The 18,685-nt window shown below is 45.9% G+C and overlaps 1 protein-coding gene across 3 annotated transcripts in view; it reads left to right on the plus strand.

Annotated features, from left to right (window-relative positions):
• Positions 1 to 18,685, plus strand: part of TBC1D9 (TBC1 domain family member 9) — a 67,394-nt gene that overhangs the window by 11,585 nt on the left and 37,124 nt on the right. For all 3 annotated transcript variants that reach the window (XM_083173292.1, XM_083173283.1, XM_083173301.1), the window contains exons 2-3: positions 13,328 to 13,438; positions 14,154 to 14,272. In XM_083173292.1, the coding sequence (XP_083029418.1) occupies positions 13,328 to 13,438; positions 14,154 to 14,272 (230 nt within the window). The remainder of the gene's footprint in view (positions 1 to 13,327; positions 13,439 to 14,153; positions 14,273 to 18,685) is intronic.

The following is an 18,685-nucleotide window of genomic DNA, read 5'->3' on the forward strand; positions in this document are numbered from 1 at the left end:
AATTAGCAATTTTATATATGTATAAGCAAAACAATGCCCCCCCCCCCCTCCCCCGGTGGCTTTGCTGACAGCAACACATTCTGCCTCACTGACTGCAGTGCACAGTACCTCACCGCCTCACTGACAGCACCACATCCCTGCCTCAGTGACAGACATACACATTAATGACAAAAAATTAAAAACTGTCAAAATTACTACATAACTCACAGGACCTGGCATCAATCTTCACCAAAAAGGATTGTTCTAAAAACTTCAAAAATAATATTTTCCCCTCCTACTCTGCATCTGTTTTACCATACACTCACCGGCGTGCCAGCCGAAAGATACCAGCGGCTGGCGCGCTGGCTACAACAAAGAGATCGGCTCGATCTGTATGTGTGTAGAAAATGTATATGAAGCAGATGTACTGGCTCACCCCAGCCTAAATCAATGGTTTTCAAATTATGTCCTCATAACCCCACACAGATGATGTTTTCCAGGTCACCGGCAGGATCACCAATGGTATCAATTCAGAAATCCACAGGTAACCTGGAAAACATGTACTGTGGTGGGTCCTGAAATGTAAATCGGAAGCGGTACATCTGTCAGAACAGATTTAGGTCTACAGTCATTAGGTGGACCCCGGAAGGTCGACTGTCCCCAAGGTCGACAGGGTTAAATGTCGACATGGCTCAGGGTCGACATGACTTAAGGTCGACATGGGCCAAGGTCGACATGGTATTAGGTCGACATGAGTTTTTCACTGTTTTTTGACCCGAATGTCTACACAGTCGACATGGACACAGTTGGAGTCGAACCGCAGCCCCTCGCATCGCTCGCTTCACTCGCAATGCTTCTGGCACGGTGCCTCGCTGCGCTCGGCACACTATTTTATTCTCCCACCACGCCCTAGTGGATGGTAGGGCATGAAATACCGCCTGTCGTCACATGTTGGCTCAAAAAACAGTGAAAAACTCATGTCGACCTAATGACTGTCGACCTAAAACCATGTCGACCTTAAGTCATGTCGACCTTGAGCCATGTCGACCTTTAACCCTGTTCACCTTGGGGATAGTCGACCTTCCGGGGTCGACCTAATGACTGTCGACCTAAGTCTGGTCTGACAGATGACCGTTTCCCTGTAAATCAGGGTGTATTTATATGTGTTTACTATTTATTGTATGTAGCTTATATCGCTTTCACACTGCCAAATTGTTTCTAAAACTGGTATTTTTAAACGTATTTACAACGGGTCTGAGCCTACACATTGCAGTAGATTACCGTTTAAGTACCATTCACATCAGTCAACCCGTTTAATCCCCTGAACACGTTTCAAGGCAGAATGCAGGGGACAGCCTATCACAGGTCTGTAATCTGCATAAAAAACGGTTCTGAAACGTGTAGGACTCTGCTTTTTAAATGTTTTGAAATACTGGTAAATCAACTCTGGCGCTTTCCCACTGCAGCCTTAAATGTTTTGAAATGGGAAAAAACAGCAATATACCATTTAACAAGTGCAGTGTGAAAGGGGTATTAGAGAAGTGTACATGGCTATACCTTTATTTGTGTCATGTATTTTATTTTTAATATAATTGAAGGGATGCATGTGTAATATATGTTTGAAGTGCTGGCCACCATTGTATCGTGTTTCTTGGCAACTTGGAAAAGTTGGCAAGTCACCACTTACCCATCATAGTGCCATCGTAGCCATGCCACCCTGCTGTGCAATATGGATAGTCTCCCTCTGACATGTCCCAACAAATTTGAATGATCTGTCACACAGTCATCAGCCTCACAATACTGTACTGTACCTTTTGAAATTGTGGTGTTGAGGATTGCAAAATTGTTCTCTACAGATGTCATTCACCTATCCTTCTTGCACCAAATGCTGCAGGAAGCATGGTGTGATTTAGCTGCCTTGCCTTGGGTAGCAATTGCGGGCTTTCACACTTTTTCTAAATTTGTTTGCATTGTAGATGAGTGTATATATACAATTGCTCTGTATACATTTATAGTATGCAAATTATAAATGTTACTTCAATGCTGATTGGTTGCCACAGGCAAATTCTCCATTGGCTTGCTTCTCCTCACTTATCACTGCTTCATGCATTTACACCTGAGTCTCACGCAGCAGCTGTTCCAGTGCCAGTATCTAGGGTACGTTGCACTGTCATTTGATGGTTTATGACTCTGCGCCTGTGTGTTATGACATTTTATGGCCATGTGATCAGATGACATCTCAGTGTTTCACACTGAACTATTACTATAAGTTTGCTGTACTTAGCTGAGCAGGAATATTGCTATGTCATTACCTAAATACAAAGCGGAAACTATTATATTACGTATTTGGTATGCTGTGCTGTCACACCATAATGAACCATGGAAATGGAATCTGAAAAAGTTTACCTGTGTTATATGTATTTAATAGTGTATTTTTCAATGAATACCCATTTTTTTCTAACAAATGAACACACACACTTCTAGTAATCCTAGCGGCACTCAATGGATTTCCAGCAAAAATCAGAGTCAGACCTGGACCCACGCCAATGTGAGCTTTAGGATAATTTAATCCTTTATCAGAAAAGTGTTTAAATATATAATTCATACCTGTATACCATACAGAGTATAATCCCCTCGTTACCGGCAGTCTGGGCATTGAGGGCAGTGTGGTAGCTGTTTGGGATTAACCCTAGGAGTGCCAGACTGTCATTTTCTTTTCTTTTTTAAAGCAAGTTAAATTGAATAGAAATGCATTGGTTAGATATTGTTGGTTGTTTTATATACGGTATATATTTTGGTACTCTTTACCTAGCACGGCGCCCACGATTTTGATCGTGGGCATCGCAGGTAAAAAAATCGCGGGCATCGCGGCCATTGAATGCACTAAAAATCGGGTGCAACGCGACCGACGCGATTTCCCATAGGGAACAATGTTAAATGTCTCAATTGACCCGATTTTCATGTTCAATGCCTCAATTGACCCGATTTTTCCAGAGGAAACAATGTTAAATGGCCCACAGAGGCCAATTAGCCACCCTGAACTGTGAAATGGCCCCCACAATTGTTAACGCCACCCCACGATCAACGTGAACCAGAAGCGTGGCGAGCGGCGGCGGTACGCGTCCTCCGACCTTTTCATACCCCCACTATCCACTTCGGCGTGGAGTTGAGAATAGAATAGTGTGGCGAGCGCAGCGAGCCACCAACCCGAAGCGTTGCGAGCGCACGCGGATACCTTCACAGGTAAACGCGTCCCTTCGCGGGCTTCACAGGTATCCGCGTCCCCTCACGGGGCTCGCCACGCTTCGGGCTCGGTGGCTCGCTGCGCTCGCCACACTATTCTATTCTCAACTCCACGCCGACGTGGATAGTGGGTGCATGAAAAGGTCGTAGGACGCGTACCGCTGCGCTCGCCACGCATTGGGTTTACGTTGATCGTGGGGTGGCGTTAACAATTGGGGGGGCCATTTCACACTTCAGGGTGCCTATTTGGCCTCTGTGGGCCATTTAACATTGTTTCCTATGGAAAAATCGTGTCAATTGAGGCATTGAACAGGAAAATCGGGTCAATTGAGATATTTAACATTGTTCCCTATGGGAAATCGCGGGCATCGCGTCGGTCGTGTCGCACACGATTTTTTAGTGCATTTAATGCCCGCGATGGCCGCGATGGGCGCCGTGATAAGTAAAGAGTACCTATATTTTTTTCCCCATGAACACAGAATGCTGATTAAACACATTACATTTTTTTATCTGTACACTGTTCTTGCCAGTACAAACTGTTTCTCTGATACGTCTGATGGCCAAGTCATTAACTGTGTAATAATGTGTATGGCCACATAATTGTGTTGAGAGAACATTTGCCTACATGCCAACTTTTCAAACCATACCTTGATTGACAGGATATAATGATGGAATTTATGTTAATGGACCTCATGATGCAGATCAGGACATCAGGCCAGTGTACTCCTGCTGATTGTCCTCCTTGATCAGCTAGGGCAGGCATGTCCAAACTATGGCCCTCTAGCTGTTTTGAAACTACAGGTCCCATCGTGCCTTACCACAGTTTTGCTATTAGAGAATGCTAAAACTATGGAAATGCATGCTGGGATGTGTCATTTCACAACAGCTGGAGGACCAAAGTTTGGACATGCCTGAGCTAGGGAGATATTTCTCTAACGTCCTAGGGTATACTGGGATTCAGGTAGACAATGGGGTATAGATTGGTCCGAAGGAGCCGGTGCACTTTAATAAAAATTAACATCCTGTGTGCTGGCTCCTCCCCTCTATGTCCCCTCCCACAGCCCAGTTTAGAAAAAAGTGCCCTACGGGCCGGTAGCACACTCTGGAGCTCCAGAGTTATTTGCGTTATTTTTTTATTTTTATTTTGAATTTTTATTCATTTTCATTTTGCAGCAAGCTGAGCTTACTGCTGTCCTGATGGAGGGATCACGGCACCAACCTCTTACAGGGTTAATGGTCCGTGTCCTGCTGCCGGGGTTTGGTCCCGGACGGTGATGTTACCGCAGTCATAAAGGACTGACGAGCACACCATCAGCCTGCCGCCTCATCAGCGTGAAGCGGCGATAATAAGTCTCCCTCTGGGATCCTTTAAGCCGCGGCGGCGTGTATTTTACACAGAGCCGCGCCATATTGGGGGCGGAGCCTCCCGAAGAGCGCGAACAAGCAGCAGCAGCCGGCGCCATTACAGCTTGCTGAGGGCACCGCGACGACGCAGCAGAGACCGTACAACAAACTGGTAACACAGTGGGGTTGTGGGGGTCTGTGGGCGCTTGTATAGTGCCCCCTTTTAGTCCTCTACAGGACTATACTGCTATTGTTGTTAGCCCGGGTGTCTACTTAATGCCCAGCTAAGGGCTTGTGTGCTGGTTCTCCCTCTCTGTCCCTTCTCACGGCCTGGGGAAGAGAGAGTTGCTCTGTGGGTACTTGTATTAGTCTTATACGACAGCATGGCAGGGAAGAAGTCTGTATGTCAGTCATGCCACGCTAAATTCACCCCCCTGGTGGAGGGGTCACTTGTGTGTGAGAATTGTATGACACCTGCGCAGGGAACTAGCAGCCAGGAGCCTGCTTGGTTGGAATCCATAAAAGGAATGATGTCTTCTATTTCTTCTGAATTAGCTGTTGCTAGACAGGAGAGACATGATTTACAGAAGTCTGTGGCTGATCTTAGAGCTACACCTGCTGCTCAGAGACCCCCTAAGCTACTTCCTCAAAAGCGCTCTTTGCCTGCTCTGCTTGGCACAGACACTGAAGATGAGGAACAAGAAGAGGATGAGGTAGAAATTCCTGAGGTGGTTGAGGAATCTCACTCTCAAGGGGTGGATGCTCTTATCTTTGCCATTAGAGAGGTACTAAATCTTACTGATAAGGAAGAGGAACAGACAGAACTAATGTTTTTCTCTACAAGAGAAAAATCCTCTGCCACTTTTCCTGTCTCTACAGAGCTTAATAGGAAATTTCAACAGTCCTGGGCTCACCCAGAAAAGAGATTTCAGGTGCCAAAAAGGTTCCTATCTATTTTTCCTTTCCCTCCTGAGGATAGGAAGGTGTGGGAGACCCCACCGGCAGTGGATACATCTGTATCCAGGCTCTCTAAAAAGATAGTTCTCCCAGTACCTGGGGCAGTCTCCTTGAAGGATCCGGCAGATAGAAAGCTGGAAACTACTTTAAAGGCTATTTATGTGGCATCTGGGGCTACTCAGAGACCAGTTATTGCAGGTTGTTGGATAACCAAGGCTATTAGCAAATGGGCTGAGGCAATTCAGTCTGATTTACAGGAGGATAACCCTCAAGTGGATATGCTTACCCTTCTGAGGCATATCCAGGAATCTGCGGATTTCTTATGTGAAGCGTTAAAGGAGATTGGCGTGGTGGCAGCTCAGACAAACACTATGTCTGTGTCCGCCCGCAGAGTCTTATGGTTGCGACAATGGGCGGCCGACCCAGAGTCTAAGAGGGGTGTAGAGGCTTTACCTTTCACGGGGGAGGCACTATTCGGTGAAGAACTAAATAAGTGGATTTCACAGGCAACTGCTGGGAAGTCCACTTACCTGCCGTCTGCCCCTCCACCACCGCGGAGAAATTATTCAGGCCCCTCCTTGCAGTCCTTTCGGACCGCGAGGTTCAGGTCCAGAGGCCGTGGAGCCTCTAATGCAGTCAGAGGCACAAGAGGCAAGTCCCGCAGAACTCAGTCAGCAGTCCTGCCCGATCAGGCTCACACCACCCCTCAGGAAAAGCCCTAAGCATGACTGTTCCCTTCTTCAGGAGGGGGACATTCCAGTGGGAGCCCGTTTACTACATTTCAGCCCGGTTTGGCGGGCGTCTGCCCTGGACCCATGGGTGCTAGAGGTAGTGACTCAGGGATACAGGATAGAGTTCGCCTCTTCCCCGCCTCAGAAATTCTTTAAGTCAGCCTTACCAGCTTCACAAGAATCTCAAAGGAACCTTCTGGAGGCGGTTCGGAAACTAATAGATCAGGCAGTGGTAATCCCGGTACCTACCCATCTCAAGGGGAAAGGATACTACTCCAACGTGTTCATCGTACCCAAACCAGACGGTTCGGTACGCCCTATACTGAGTCTTCGGTTTCTGAACATGCATCTCAAGACCTTCAAGTTCAAGATGGAGTCCTTGAGGGCGGTCATTTCGGGATTGGAGGAAAGGGAGTTCTTGGTGTCGTTAGACATAAAGGATGCCTACCTTCACATCCCGATATGGCCGCCACATCAAGCCTATCTTCGCTTCACGATTCTAAACGACCACTACCAGTTCAGGGCTTTGCCGTTTGGCCTGTCTACAGCCCCTCGGATATTCACGAAGGTCATGGCGGAGATGATGCTTCTGCTCCGCCGGGCCGGAGTGAATATTGTGCCATACCTGGACAACCTTTTAATAAAGGCCCCCACCAGAGAGTTACTGGAGGAGAGTGTCAGTACCACCTTCAGGATCCTGTCAACCCACGGATGGATACTGAATCTAAAGAAGTCGCAGCTGGTACCATCTCAAAGACTTCTTTTCCTAGGGATGATACTAGATACGGTGGCTCAGAAGGTCTTCCTGCCAATGGAGAAGGTTTTGGCCATTCAAAGGATGGTGCGGTTGGTTCTGAAACCGCACAGAATATCGGTCCACTCCTGCATACAACTTCTCGGGAAGATGGTAGCAGCATACGAAGCGATTCCCTACGGACGCTTCCATGCGAGGACTTTCCAACTGGACCTCTTAAACAAGTGGACGGGTTCTCACCTCCACATGCACTCCTTGGTCACACTGTCATCGGAAACGAGAGTCTCCCTTCTGTGGTGGCTGAAGTCCTCCAACCTCCTAGAGGGAAGGAAGTTCGGAATTCACCCATGGGTGCTCCTAACAACAGACGCCAGCTTGAAGGGATGGGGAGCCGTAACTCAGGGAGTTCACTTTCAGGGTCTATGGTCAGAACAGGAGGCCTCTCTCCCCATAAACATTTTGGAACTAAGAGCAATACATCAAGCCTTACTACAGGCCTCCGATCTGTTGAGAGGAAAGCCAGTACAAGTCCAATCGGACAATGTCACGGCAGTGGCATATATAAATCGACAAGGAGGCACAAAAAGCAGGTCTGCCATGAGAGAAGCGGCAAAGATCCTAAGGTGGGCGGAAAGCCACGCAGAGGCCATATCGGCCATCTTCATTCCGGGAGTACAAAACTTACTAGCGGATTATCTCAGCAGACACACTCTACACCCAGGGGAGTGGAGTCTACACCCTCAGATATTTCAGATGCTGGTGGACAGATGGGGGTGCCCTCAGGTCGATATGATGGCGTCACAAATGAACAAGAAACTTCCGAAATACTGCTCCCGAACGCGGGACCCTCTAGCAGTGTCGGTGGACGCACTGGGTGGACGCACTGACGGCACCATGGCCCTTCAGTTTCATTTACCTGTTCCCCCCCATCCCATTGATCCCGAGAATTCTCAAGCGGATAAAACGGGAAAGGGTCCTGGTGATTTTCATCGCCCCATATTGGCCGCGCAGGACCTGGTTTGCGGACCTTCTATCCCTGTCGCTGGAAGACCCTTGGCCTCTGCCACATCGACCAGATCTTCTTCAGCAAGGGCCGTTCATTTATCACGACTTACGTCGGCTAAATTTAATGGCGTGGAGATTGAAAGGGAAATCCTAGCAAGAAAAGGCATCCCAAGTGCCGTTATTCCAACTATGCTCCAGGCTAGGAAGATGGTCACTTCAAAGCATTATTACAGAATCTGGAAGCGTTATGTCTCTTGGTGTGAAAACCATAGATTCTCTCCTACGGAATTCAAATTGGGAAGATTCCTGAGATTTTTACAAGCTGGTGTTGATCTGGGCCTTAGGCTAGGATCTATTAAGGTCCAGATCTCTGCACTGTCTATATTTTTTCAAAGACAGTTGGCGACTCTCCCAGAGGTGCAGACCTTCATTAAAGGTGTTCTACACATATCTAATTTTTCATGCAGACAGAGCTGAGCTGCGTACAGGGCCTGGTTCTTCCACCCCTAAATCTCTGGATGTGGTCAGAGCCTTGAGGACTTATGTTTCTCGAACAGCTCGTACAAGGAAGTCTGATTCTCTTTTCATTCTATACGATGCAAGAAAGATTGGATGTCCAGCGACAAAGCAATCCATCGCCAGATGGATCAGATTAACTATTCAGATGGCTTATTCGCAGGCCTCGATTCCTGCTCCGGCCTCCATATCCGCTCACTCTACCAGGTCGGTGAGTGCCTCGTGGGCGGCTGCTCGTGGAACGTCATTACTACAGTTGTGTAGGGCAGCCACCTGGTCGGGGAACAATACCTTTGTAAGGTTTTACAGTTTTAATACTCTGGCATCAGAGGATCTACAGTTTGGAAATTCGGTTTTACAGGGACCTCAGCACTCTCCCGCCCGTTGTGGGAGCTTTGGGACGTCCCCATTGTCTACCTGAATCCCAGTATACCCTAGGACGTTAGAGAAAAGGGGATTTTGATTACCTACCGGTAAATCCTTTTCTCGTAGTCCGTAGGGTATACTGGGCTCCCACCTCTGTGCTTCGTTCTACTGTTTGGCGTGTTTGACTGACTGGTTTCGTCAGTGTTATGCTGTTGGTAGTTAAATTTAAGATTATTTCCTCCTCTCATAGTATGACCGTCTCCTTCGGGCACAGTTTTCTAAACTGGGCTGTGGGAGGGGGCATAGAGGGGAGGAGCCAGCACACAGGATGTTCATTTTTATTAAAGTGCACCGGCTCCTTCGGACCCATCTATACCCCATTGTCTACCTGAATCCCAGTATACCCTACGGACTACGAGAAAAGGATTTACCGGTAGGTAATCAAAATCCCCTTTTTTCTAGGCAGTTAAAATTAGGTGATGGAACATGAATAAAGAACAGGTGTCTATAAATCTTTAGAGCATCCTTGATGCTAAAGAGAGTTAGCAAATTCTGGAAATAATTGTAAAAAATGATGTACAGTATATATGTTTGGATAGCTTTTGCTAACTCCTACATATTCCAGACCTGCACTAATGGATTTCTCCCTCGTTATCAATTCATATCTTCCAAGATTTACAAGTGATTTTTCTTATTAGTGTAACCCAACTACTCTATGTGCCTCCACCCAAACTTGTTTAACTAGTGTAGTTTGGGAAAACACTATTCCCAGCAACAATTACCTATACCTTGTTTTATGATTTAACTACAAGCAAAGGAAACACATCCCTTGCATAGGGTAGTAGGTTATTTTATTTACGGCATAAAATATAACAATATAATAACAACAGTGGTATAAATACAATGTACAATATCTAAGTGTACCAGTTAAAATTTAATGCATTAAATATTATATCACAATACAATCCCTCTAACCTTCCCTAATCCTATACAAAGACTTTTTTGCATGCAATACAAAAAATTACCTCATATATGAAAACATTACAGCTATGACTGGCCAGTTAGTAAAAAAAAAACTTATATACAATGCATTGTATTACTGTAAGAGTTGGCGCGCGTTGGGGCCCATAATACAGTATCCTCCATTAATATGAGTATGCTGTAAGTATCGTTCTCCTTCCTACAAATCTCTAGCAGTAAGTGATTGAAAAGTATTAGAATTGGATACTAATGTTTATATGAAAAGTATCCAATCTAATCAACCCTTTTCTCTGTCCCTGTGAAGTCTGTTCTTTTTTTATGCAAAGTAACAGAGTATCTACTTCTGGCTGTCTGCCTGGATTTGATTGATTTACAAAGCAAGCTTCCCCTATTCCGCAGTCTAGCAGGGGATTTATAGTTAACTCTGTTCAATCTCTATTGTGTGGAGTAGATTAGGAATATAAATTAGTTTGATCTCACCCTCTTGCAGCTTTAGAGAAGTAGGGATGTCTGTCCTTAAACTTGAACTTGACTGCTTGTGTGTGTCTAGCTCTTTGCTTGCTGCTTGCTCAACACTGGAGTGATCTGCCCTCTCTGTCTCTCTCTCTGTTAAGGCTAGAGCTGGATTGTATGGTTATAAATCGGCTCTCACTAGATCAAGTGCTCTCCACTGTCACTCTAGTATAATGTTTACAGCGGTGCAGCTCTTTTGCCAGTGACAGTGGAAGATACACCGCTCATAGCAAGCAGCCAACCTCACCAACCTCAGTGCCGCTCTGTTAGTGACGTCTCTCCCTCAACTGGGCTGAAACTTGATGGGGGCTGGTAAGTAGCAACCTTTAAGGCAGCTTAGCAGATGAGGCAGGGCGATTTCCACACTTTCTGCCCTTCACTTACCCAACAGTGCCTGCGCCCGACTTCAATACGTTACTGCGGCGTCTCGCTCCGTGCAGCTTAACTCTTAGTCCCTTAATCAGCGGCGGTAGCAAGGGGGCGGGGCAGTTCTCCGGCAGCTTCCTCCCTCTAGCCGTTGGACAGGCGCTCAGCGGTGGCTCCTGGCTGTCAGTTCATTAATCAGCGGCAGCTGGCGTAGCAAAGGGGCGGGCCGATTCTCAGCAGCGGCTCAACACGGCAGAGGTGGCAACTCTCCACCGGTTTCCACTTCACAGCCACCGGGGTAAGTACAGCGGCTCCTGGCAGAAGCGCTCTTCTCTAGGCAAAGTTCATTGCTCTCAGCGGCTTCAGCTCGGGCCGACCACCTGGCTGTCAATCACCGCACTGTTAGCTACGGCAACACTTGTCCTCCCGCTTGAGCAGTAATACTCGGGTTGGTGCGGCTCCCGACCCCTTGCCTCCCGCTGCTATATGTTTACAGTAACAGCTCTTTTTGGCAGCGGTGGGGCTATGGGGTGTTCCGCTACCAAAACCCAATCTCTCCTTAGGCTCACTTCCCCGGCCACCAAGTACAGCTCTTATGTTTACAGCTCTGGCACATGGAGAGTTAAGCTCTGGAGAAGGGCTGTCAGCTCTGCCCTGTAGCGCCCTCAGACAGTTCTTTTATACCCCCTCCTCAGGACCAGCTGACCACCTCGAGTGACCCAGGATGTTTTTAACTAGCCCGAGATGATTAACAGCAGTCTCGTGGTGGCTCTAGAAATTTCCCTACTATATTAACTATTCCTGGACCTATAAGTATTATACACATATGTATACTGAAGCATTTCACACTAACAAATATATACATCGTACAGTTGGGATGCAGTTGCAATCCCGGCGGTCGGGATCCCGGCGTTCAGAATCCCGACGCCGGAATCCCGACCGCCGAAATGCCAACACATTCTCCCTCCGTGGGTGTCCACGACACCCCTGGAGGGAGAATAAATTAGCGTGCCTAATGTAGCGAGGCACCAGGCCCGCTGCGTGGCGAGCGCAGCGAGCCCGCAATGGGGGGCGATCCACGTCCCTCCCCTTGTCGGCATTTCGGCGGTCGGGATTCCGGCGTCCGGGATTCAATACTGAATCCGTACAGTTCTATGTACCATTTTGATCACGTATATATATATATATATACACATGCATGTAAAATACATGTAAACCTGAAGTAGGGTTACATTCTGTAGAGACAAATAGGTATCAGCACACCAACTGTCAGTATATATTGGAGTTTCTCATCTTCCCCAGGGACTTTTTCCATACAGGTTTTTTTTTTGTGGTAAAGATACATCTAGTCAGACCTTGCGGTGCATTATTTTGCTATTTGGGCCTTTCCAGTCTGCTATATTAGACAATTTTTGGCAGTAAACATTTCTCACGTTCAGGTGGCAGCAAATTGGAGTACATGGTATCAGCCTTATGCATGTAAAATGGGCAGGCCAGGCGTACAGAAAAAGGCAGAACTAACTGCAGAGTTCTGTTTCTGGATAATAGGAATGCAAGGCTGATAGAAACTGTAACAGTAAGGAGCCCAAACGCAGTGCCTGATTAACCATGAGGCTGAATAGGCTGTAGTCTAGAGCGCCAGGACTGAAGGGGGAGCGAGTTGTAGGTGGCAGCCGAGGAATACATTTAAGGCCTAATTTATTCCATGCTTTTAGCTTTCATCGGTCCCTATGTACTGTGGAGGGTAAAGTTCTTAAGGTTACTGCCAGTTGGCTGTGATAATGTAACATACTGATAGAACCATTACTTTATGTACATTGTGCTACATTCCCAGCTGGTCAGTCTTAAGGCCAGTCTCCTTTGCACACCACAAGCATTAGATCCTACATGCCTTCGTTACTTACACATGGGCAGTATGACTTTCGAGTCCCTAGGGAAGAATGGATTACTAAAGAGAGCAAAAGACCAAGATCATCACCATGGGCAGAATTTTATTCAGGAGATTTTCAGATAATACTAGGAATGTTACTTGTACAGAATCTGTACAACTTGATGCAAAATTTATTCAAACTGAACCAGAGAATGTGGAAATTCTAATAAAAAAAAATAATAGGAATGTAGTGAAGAGGAGACCGTGCAGTACAGACGTTTGCAGTCTCCCCGGTTGTATTGGATGGTAGAAAATGTATATACAGTACTGTAGTATTACTATAGCATCTCAGTAGCTAGGCCACATTTGAATATACGGGTATAGTTTTGGGAACCTTATCATAAAGACAGTAGGAGCACTCATGAAGGTTCCTTCTTCAAATAATGGTTACATTTATAAAGAAAGGTTCACAAACTTACTTTAGTAATGGTTTGGGGTATATTAGACTAAACTGTACGTGTATAGTTATATAGTTAATAATGCACATTATTCAATTTACAGATGTTGCAATGTGGCTTTTGGATGACTATAGATCAACATGAAAGCAGTTTATAACAATAATAAACGTGATAGACCCCTTCACCCATGCACATATAACTACTGTATACTATTTAATGTTTAAAACCTCCTTTTATTTTGTAGGTTTGCTGGTTGGGACACTGGATGTAGTATTGGACTCTAGTGCCAGGGTAGCACCTTATCGCATCCTGTATCAGACTCCTGACTCTCTCATATACTGGATAATCGCTTGTGGTGAGCAGCTTCTTCTTATTGCTTGTGACAATTAGCAAGTGCTGCAGTTATTGGCATTTTAATAACATTTACACTACTATAGGGCACCCAGTTTGGATATTACATGATTACATTTCTTTACTCTGGCTAATTTTTACTGGTTCTATAGCAGTAGGGTAGTTGTGTGATGCCTATGGGTCCAGGGGGCTACCCTACTGTACACCCAGGACTGACCATTGTGGCTGTCTGTGCAGCGGCCTCCTTTCCCTATATTTCCCCAGAGATTTTGCTCTCCTCTGTGCTTGTGCCATCTTTCTGTATATATAATTGGAAAGATGGCGTAACCAGACAAGGCATGGGTGTGAACCACTGCATGTTAAGAAGGGATGTTTCCCGTGCAGTGGGCCATGCAACTCTTAATATACTCCAATTTTGCAATTGCCCGGCATGAAAGGGGGCCTTTCCCTACACTGGTATTTTTTTGTAAAGTGAAAGGATTCATTATTTTTGTCCTTGGATATATGGTGGCATGCAGAGAGCAACTTACCCACAATCTCCAGGTGAACACAGCTGATCTGCCTGCTCAGATGGCTGGTGGTTATTTTAAACATAATTCATTTGTATCTTTTACTAATTACAGGTAATACTTAAGGGGATTAAAAATAACAAGAATGCCTGTCCCTGCTACTGTATGTGCTCATTGTCCAGCTGATTATTGTGCTTCTCTTTTATCCAGGGGGCTCGCGGAGGGAGGTGACTGAGCACTGGGAATGGCTGGAGATTAACCTGCTGCAGACTCTCTCCATTTTTGAAAATGAAAATGACATTACCACATTTGTTAAAGGAAAAATACAGGTAGTTTAGTCTTTATTCATAATCTGTATTCGCAGTTATTACCTTACTGACTATGTCATACTAGTAAGCCCGCTCAAAGCAAATGCTTCAAAAGCTAGTCAGCTACCTTGTGATTGCCTCTGTTTGTGCATGTGTGAGAGAGAAAGAGATGTAGTTTCACTTGCTGCCAACAGATGGCAGTGTTTCAAAGACACAATCAGACATCAGTGGCATCAGTAGGTACAAAGGTGACACTTGTACTGGGTGGCAAGATTCTGAGGGCCTCAGTTCTCTAGAAGCTTGGGAGTCCAGTTCATGCCCCCCTTGCCCATGGTGCTGCTCTTCTGCTGTATTCAGCATGGCACAGGCAGATGCAGGAGCCCATTGTACGACTGGGGGCAAAATCTTTTTTCGTTGTCAGCAGGGGTGAGGTTGTAGAGACATGGGGGGATAAGGCTGAGAGACACAGGCAGCCATGAGTTGGATAAACTTATGGGGGGATGAGCCAACTGCTGACCAGCCTTTATCTACCAGGAAGGGATAAGTGTGCAAGGCCACAAGATATCTGTTGCAGGAACTGAGCACTTACAGTGCATCACAGTTGTACCAACGTGTAAAGTTACTTGCTCTAATTTGCTTTGCTCCCATCCAGGGGCTGGCTGGCAACTTCTAGCCTGGGGGGCAAATACAGAGCACCGGCCCATAACTAAAGGCCAAAATGGTTCTTAGTAAAAAAAATTGTATGTATCTATACACACATACATACATGTGTGTGTATATTTATATATATATATATATATATATATATATATACATACTTCCCAAATGGTGGTATAGCGCCTGAATTAAATGTCCATATGTCGCATAAATGTTCTTAAAACCAAAAAACGTTGGATTTCCAAGAGATTCTTTATTTGGCTCTTAAAAGGTTCAAACAATGTCCCAACGCGTTTCGTCTAATATAGACTTCATCAGGGGAAATAGTTCAAATTCTTCCAATAGGTATCCAGACGTGTTTTACTTTGTCCTTATAACGTTTACAGTGAAGTTTCCTTCGAACTGGATCAGCTAACAGTCTTAATTCTTTCAGGGGATCCCGAGATAGTTTATCTCAATGGGGATTCGGATAGTGTTATGTTAGCCAATTATCTGATAAAACCAGCAAAAGTGCAAATGTGCAAATATCCTCTGCATTCAGTGCTGGACCAATTCTTTTTAGTGTAGTCTCATATTGGATAATTATCCCAAACAAATAGCACCAGATGAATCCTCCCAAATGTGCTCCTTCTCGTACAGGGAAATTCACCAAATGATTGTGGTGAATTTCCCTGTACGAGAAGGAGCACATTTGGGAGGATTCATCTGGTGCTATTTGTTTGGGATAATTATCCAATATGAGACTACACTAAAAAGAATTGGTCCAGCACTGAATGCAGAGGATATTTGCACATTTGCACTTTTGCTGGTTTTATCAGATAATTGGCTAACATAACACTATCCGAATCCCCATTGAGATAAACTATCTCGGGATCCCCTGAAAGAATTAGGACTGTTAGCTGATCCAGTTCGAAGGAAACTTCACTGTAAACGTTATAAGGACAAAGTAAAACACGTCTGGATACCTATTGGAAGAATTTGAACTATTTCCCCTGATGAAGTCTATATTAGACGAAACGGGTTGGGACATTGTTTGAACCTTTTAAGAGCCAAATAAAGAATCTCTTGGAAATCCAACGTTTTTTGGTTTTAAGAACATTGATGCGACATATGGACATTTAATTCAGGCGCTATACCACCATTTGGGAAGTGTATTGTGGGTATTGTTTCCTAGCCCTCAGGAAACCTGGTGGTTAAGCAGCCGCAATTGAAGTTTAAGTTGTTTCTAATATTATTGTGTTCTAATATTATTGTGCATATAAGCGCGAGAGGAGTATTGGGGACAATATATATATATATATATATATATATATATATATATATATATATATATATATTTGCGATACAGCAGTATGCACAATAATCTAACAAGATACTGGGACGGCGGCACTCAGACACAGCAGGCTACTTTACTGACGTTTCAAAGCCAACGGGCTCTTTTATGAAGGTGGATATGAGCATATATGCACCTTGATAAAAGAGGCTGTCTGCTTTGAAATGGTGGTAAACCAGCCTGCTGTGTCCGTCTTGTGTTCGAGTGCCGCCGTCCCAGTATCACATGCAATGATTCAAAATTCACATTATTTCACACAGAATAAGCCAAATTCACATGGACGGAGCCAAAATTCACATTATGCCACACAGAATAAGCCTTAATTCACACGGAATGAGCCAAAATTCACATTATGCCATATGGATTGCACCAAAATTCACATTATGCTGAGCAGTGGAAGCCAAAATTAACATAATGTCACATGGAGTGGGCCACAATGCAGAGACAGTGTCGGCTGGGACACAGGCGCAGTGTTGGCAGGGAGAGTCGCAGGGACAGAGCTGCCAGGGAGAGACGCAGGGACAGTGACGGCGGGGTGACACAGGGTGCTAGGGCAGGATAGAGAGAAGCAGGGTGCTAGGGAGGGATAGAGAGACATAGGGTACTAGGGAGTGCAGAGACAGATATAGAGAGGGATGGGAGGGATGATAGACACACGGCGCTAGGGAGGGCAGAGATTTGCAGGGTGCTAGGGAGGGCAGAGGGTACTTCCTCATCTTTGTGGCCACTGCTACGCCAGTTACGTTAGCCGATACGGAAGGATTACCTTCAGTAAAGTTGTGGCGAGCTAAGCAAGCCACCGAGCCCGAGTGGCGAGCGAAGGATAATGCTTAGCAGCACCATTGTCCCCTTGCGGGCTGGCTTCAATAGACACCCTTCGGGCTCGGTGGCTCACTTCGCTCGCCACAACTTTACTAAACGTAATACATGGTGGCGCGGACACAGGAGGATGGCGTGGACACAGTACTTAAGTTCCGTACCAGGGCACTAGGGAGACCTAGGGTGCTAGGAAGGGCAGAAATATGCAGGTTGCGGTAGAATCTGGGGAAAGGAGGAACTACTGTATTAGGACAAGGAGTGATGTGTATTAGAGGAGAGCCTAGGTGGGAGATGAGTACAGCAGGAATAGCCTGGCACAGGACATAAGGAAGTTGGGTACTTCATCACTCATTAAAGAGAGTGAGGGGTCTGTCACTGCTGGGCCAGGGCAGGTATGCTACGATGCTGACACATCCCTACTAACAGCAGGGAAGGTGGAAGGGGAGGAAAGTACAAAAGAGGGGGCGGAGCCATGTGTTTACCTTTGTCTTGCAGGGGCTGGGGTGGCTGTCATAGATGTTGCCACCGCTCAGCACTCTCCCGGGTCTCCCCCAGCCGACTGACGCTGCAGTCGTCGCCGCCGCCGCTGCTAACCCCTCCGGCAGCCATTTCAAATATGGCTCCAGTTTGTGAGCCAATTTGAGCTCGCATCCCGGCAGCCAATCACCGCGGCTGCCGGAACACAAGTTATGATTAGCTGGCGGCCGCTGCAGCATACCAAATAGGCGCTTCCAAATAGCCGGAGGAAGCCTGCGCTGCACAGTCAGTGGTGCGCTGCGCTGCGCTCTGTATAGTAGTGAGCGCAGGGGGAGGATGGAGGTGACTGCAGTGACTTGAATCAAGTCGATGTGGCAGCGGCCCAAGACACTAGGTAACAGAGTGGCCTGGGGGGCACATGGCACCCTGCCCCCCGGCCCAGCCCGCCCCTGCTCCCATCTCAATCAGCCCTTGAGTTTGTTTTTTATTTTGTCAGGTGCATATTAAATATCCAGTAAAGTGATGTCAGGAGCACATTATTTATATATATATATATATATATATAAATAAAGTAATCCCATTGGCCAATGTAATGGGTTATTGTGTTTAGCTTCCTACATGTGGCCCACTAAAGTGAACATGGCTCTGTTTTTGACAGGTGCTCTTCCTATTTCAGATCAACTTGTCATTTATTAGCCTATTAAGTTAAATATACAGTGTCCACGTATGTAATTATAATATCCACCAATGCTCCATTTCATTACATTATACTGTACTCTGTGACATTACGGAGCCTTTATAGGTCCCATTTCAAAACAGGAAGTGGCCTATACCACTTAACAAGCAGGGGTTCACTTTTTGTTACTATTGGGGTTGATTTATCGAAAAGTAAAAAAAGCAGAGAAGTGGAACAGTGGAGAAGATATATAATAGCAGCTGTCACCAACAGCCTGATCACTAAAGGGAGATTCATCATGCTGGAGGAGGTGAGAAATGTGTCTGCAGTACCACTTCTGTTGCATTGGGTACTGATGAGGGAGGTACCAGTTGCCAAGGACCCTACAATTTTGGGGCCTTTGAGCAGGGGTGGGTGTTGGTCACACAATCAGAGCATAGGGGCAACATTATCTATCTTCCTCTAAGCCTGC

This window comes from Crinia signifera, chromosome 1 (genome assembly GCF_055691185.1).
Source record: "Crinia signifera chromosome 1, ASM5569118v1, whole genome shotgun sequence".
Taxonomy (NCBI): Eukaryota; Metazoa; Chordata; class Amphibia; order Anura; family Myobatrachidae; genus Crinia; species Crinia signifera.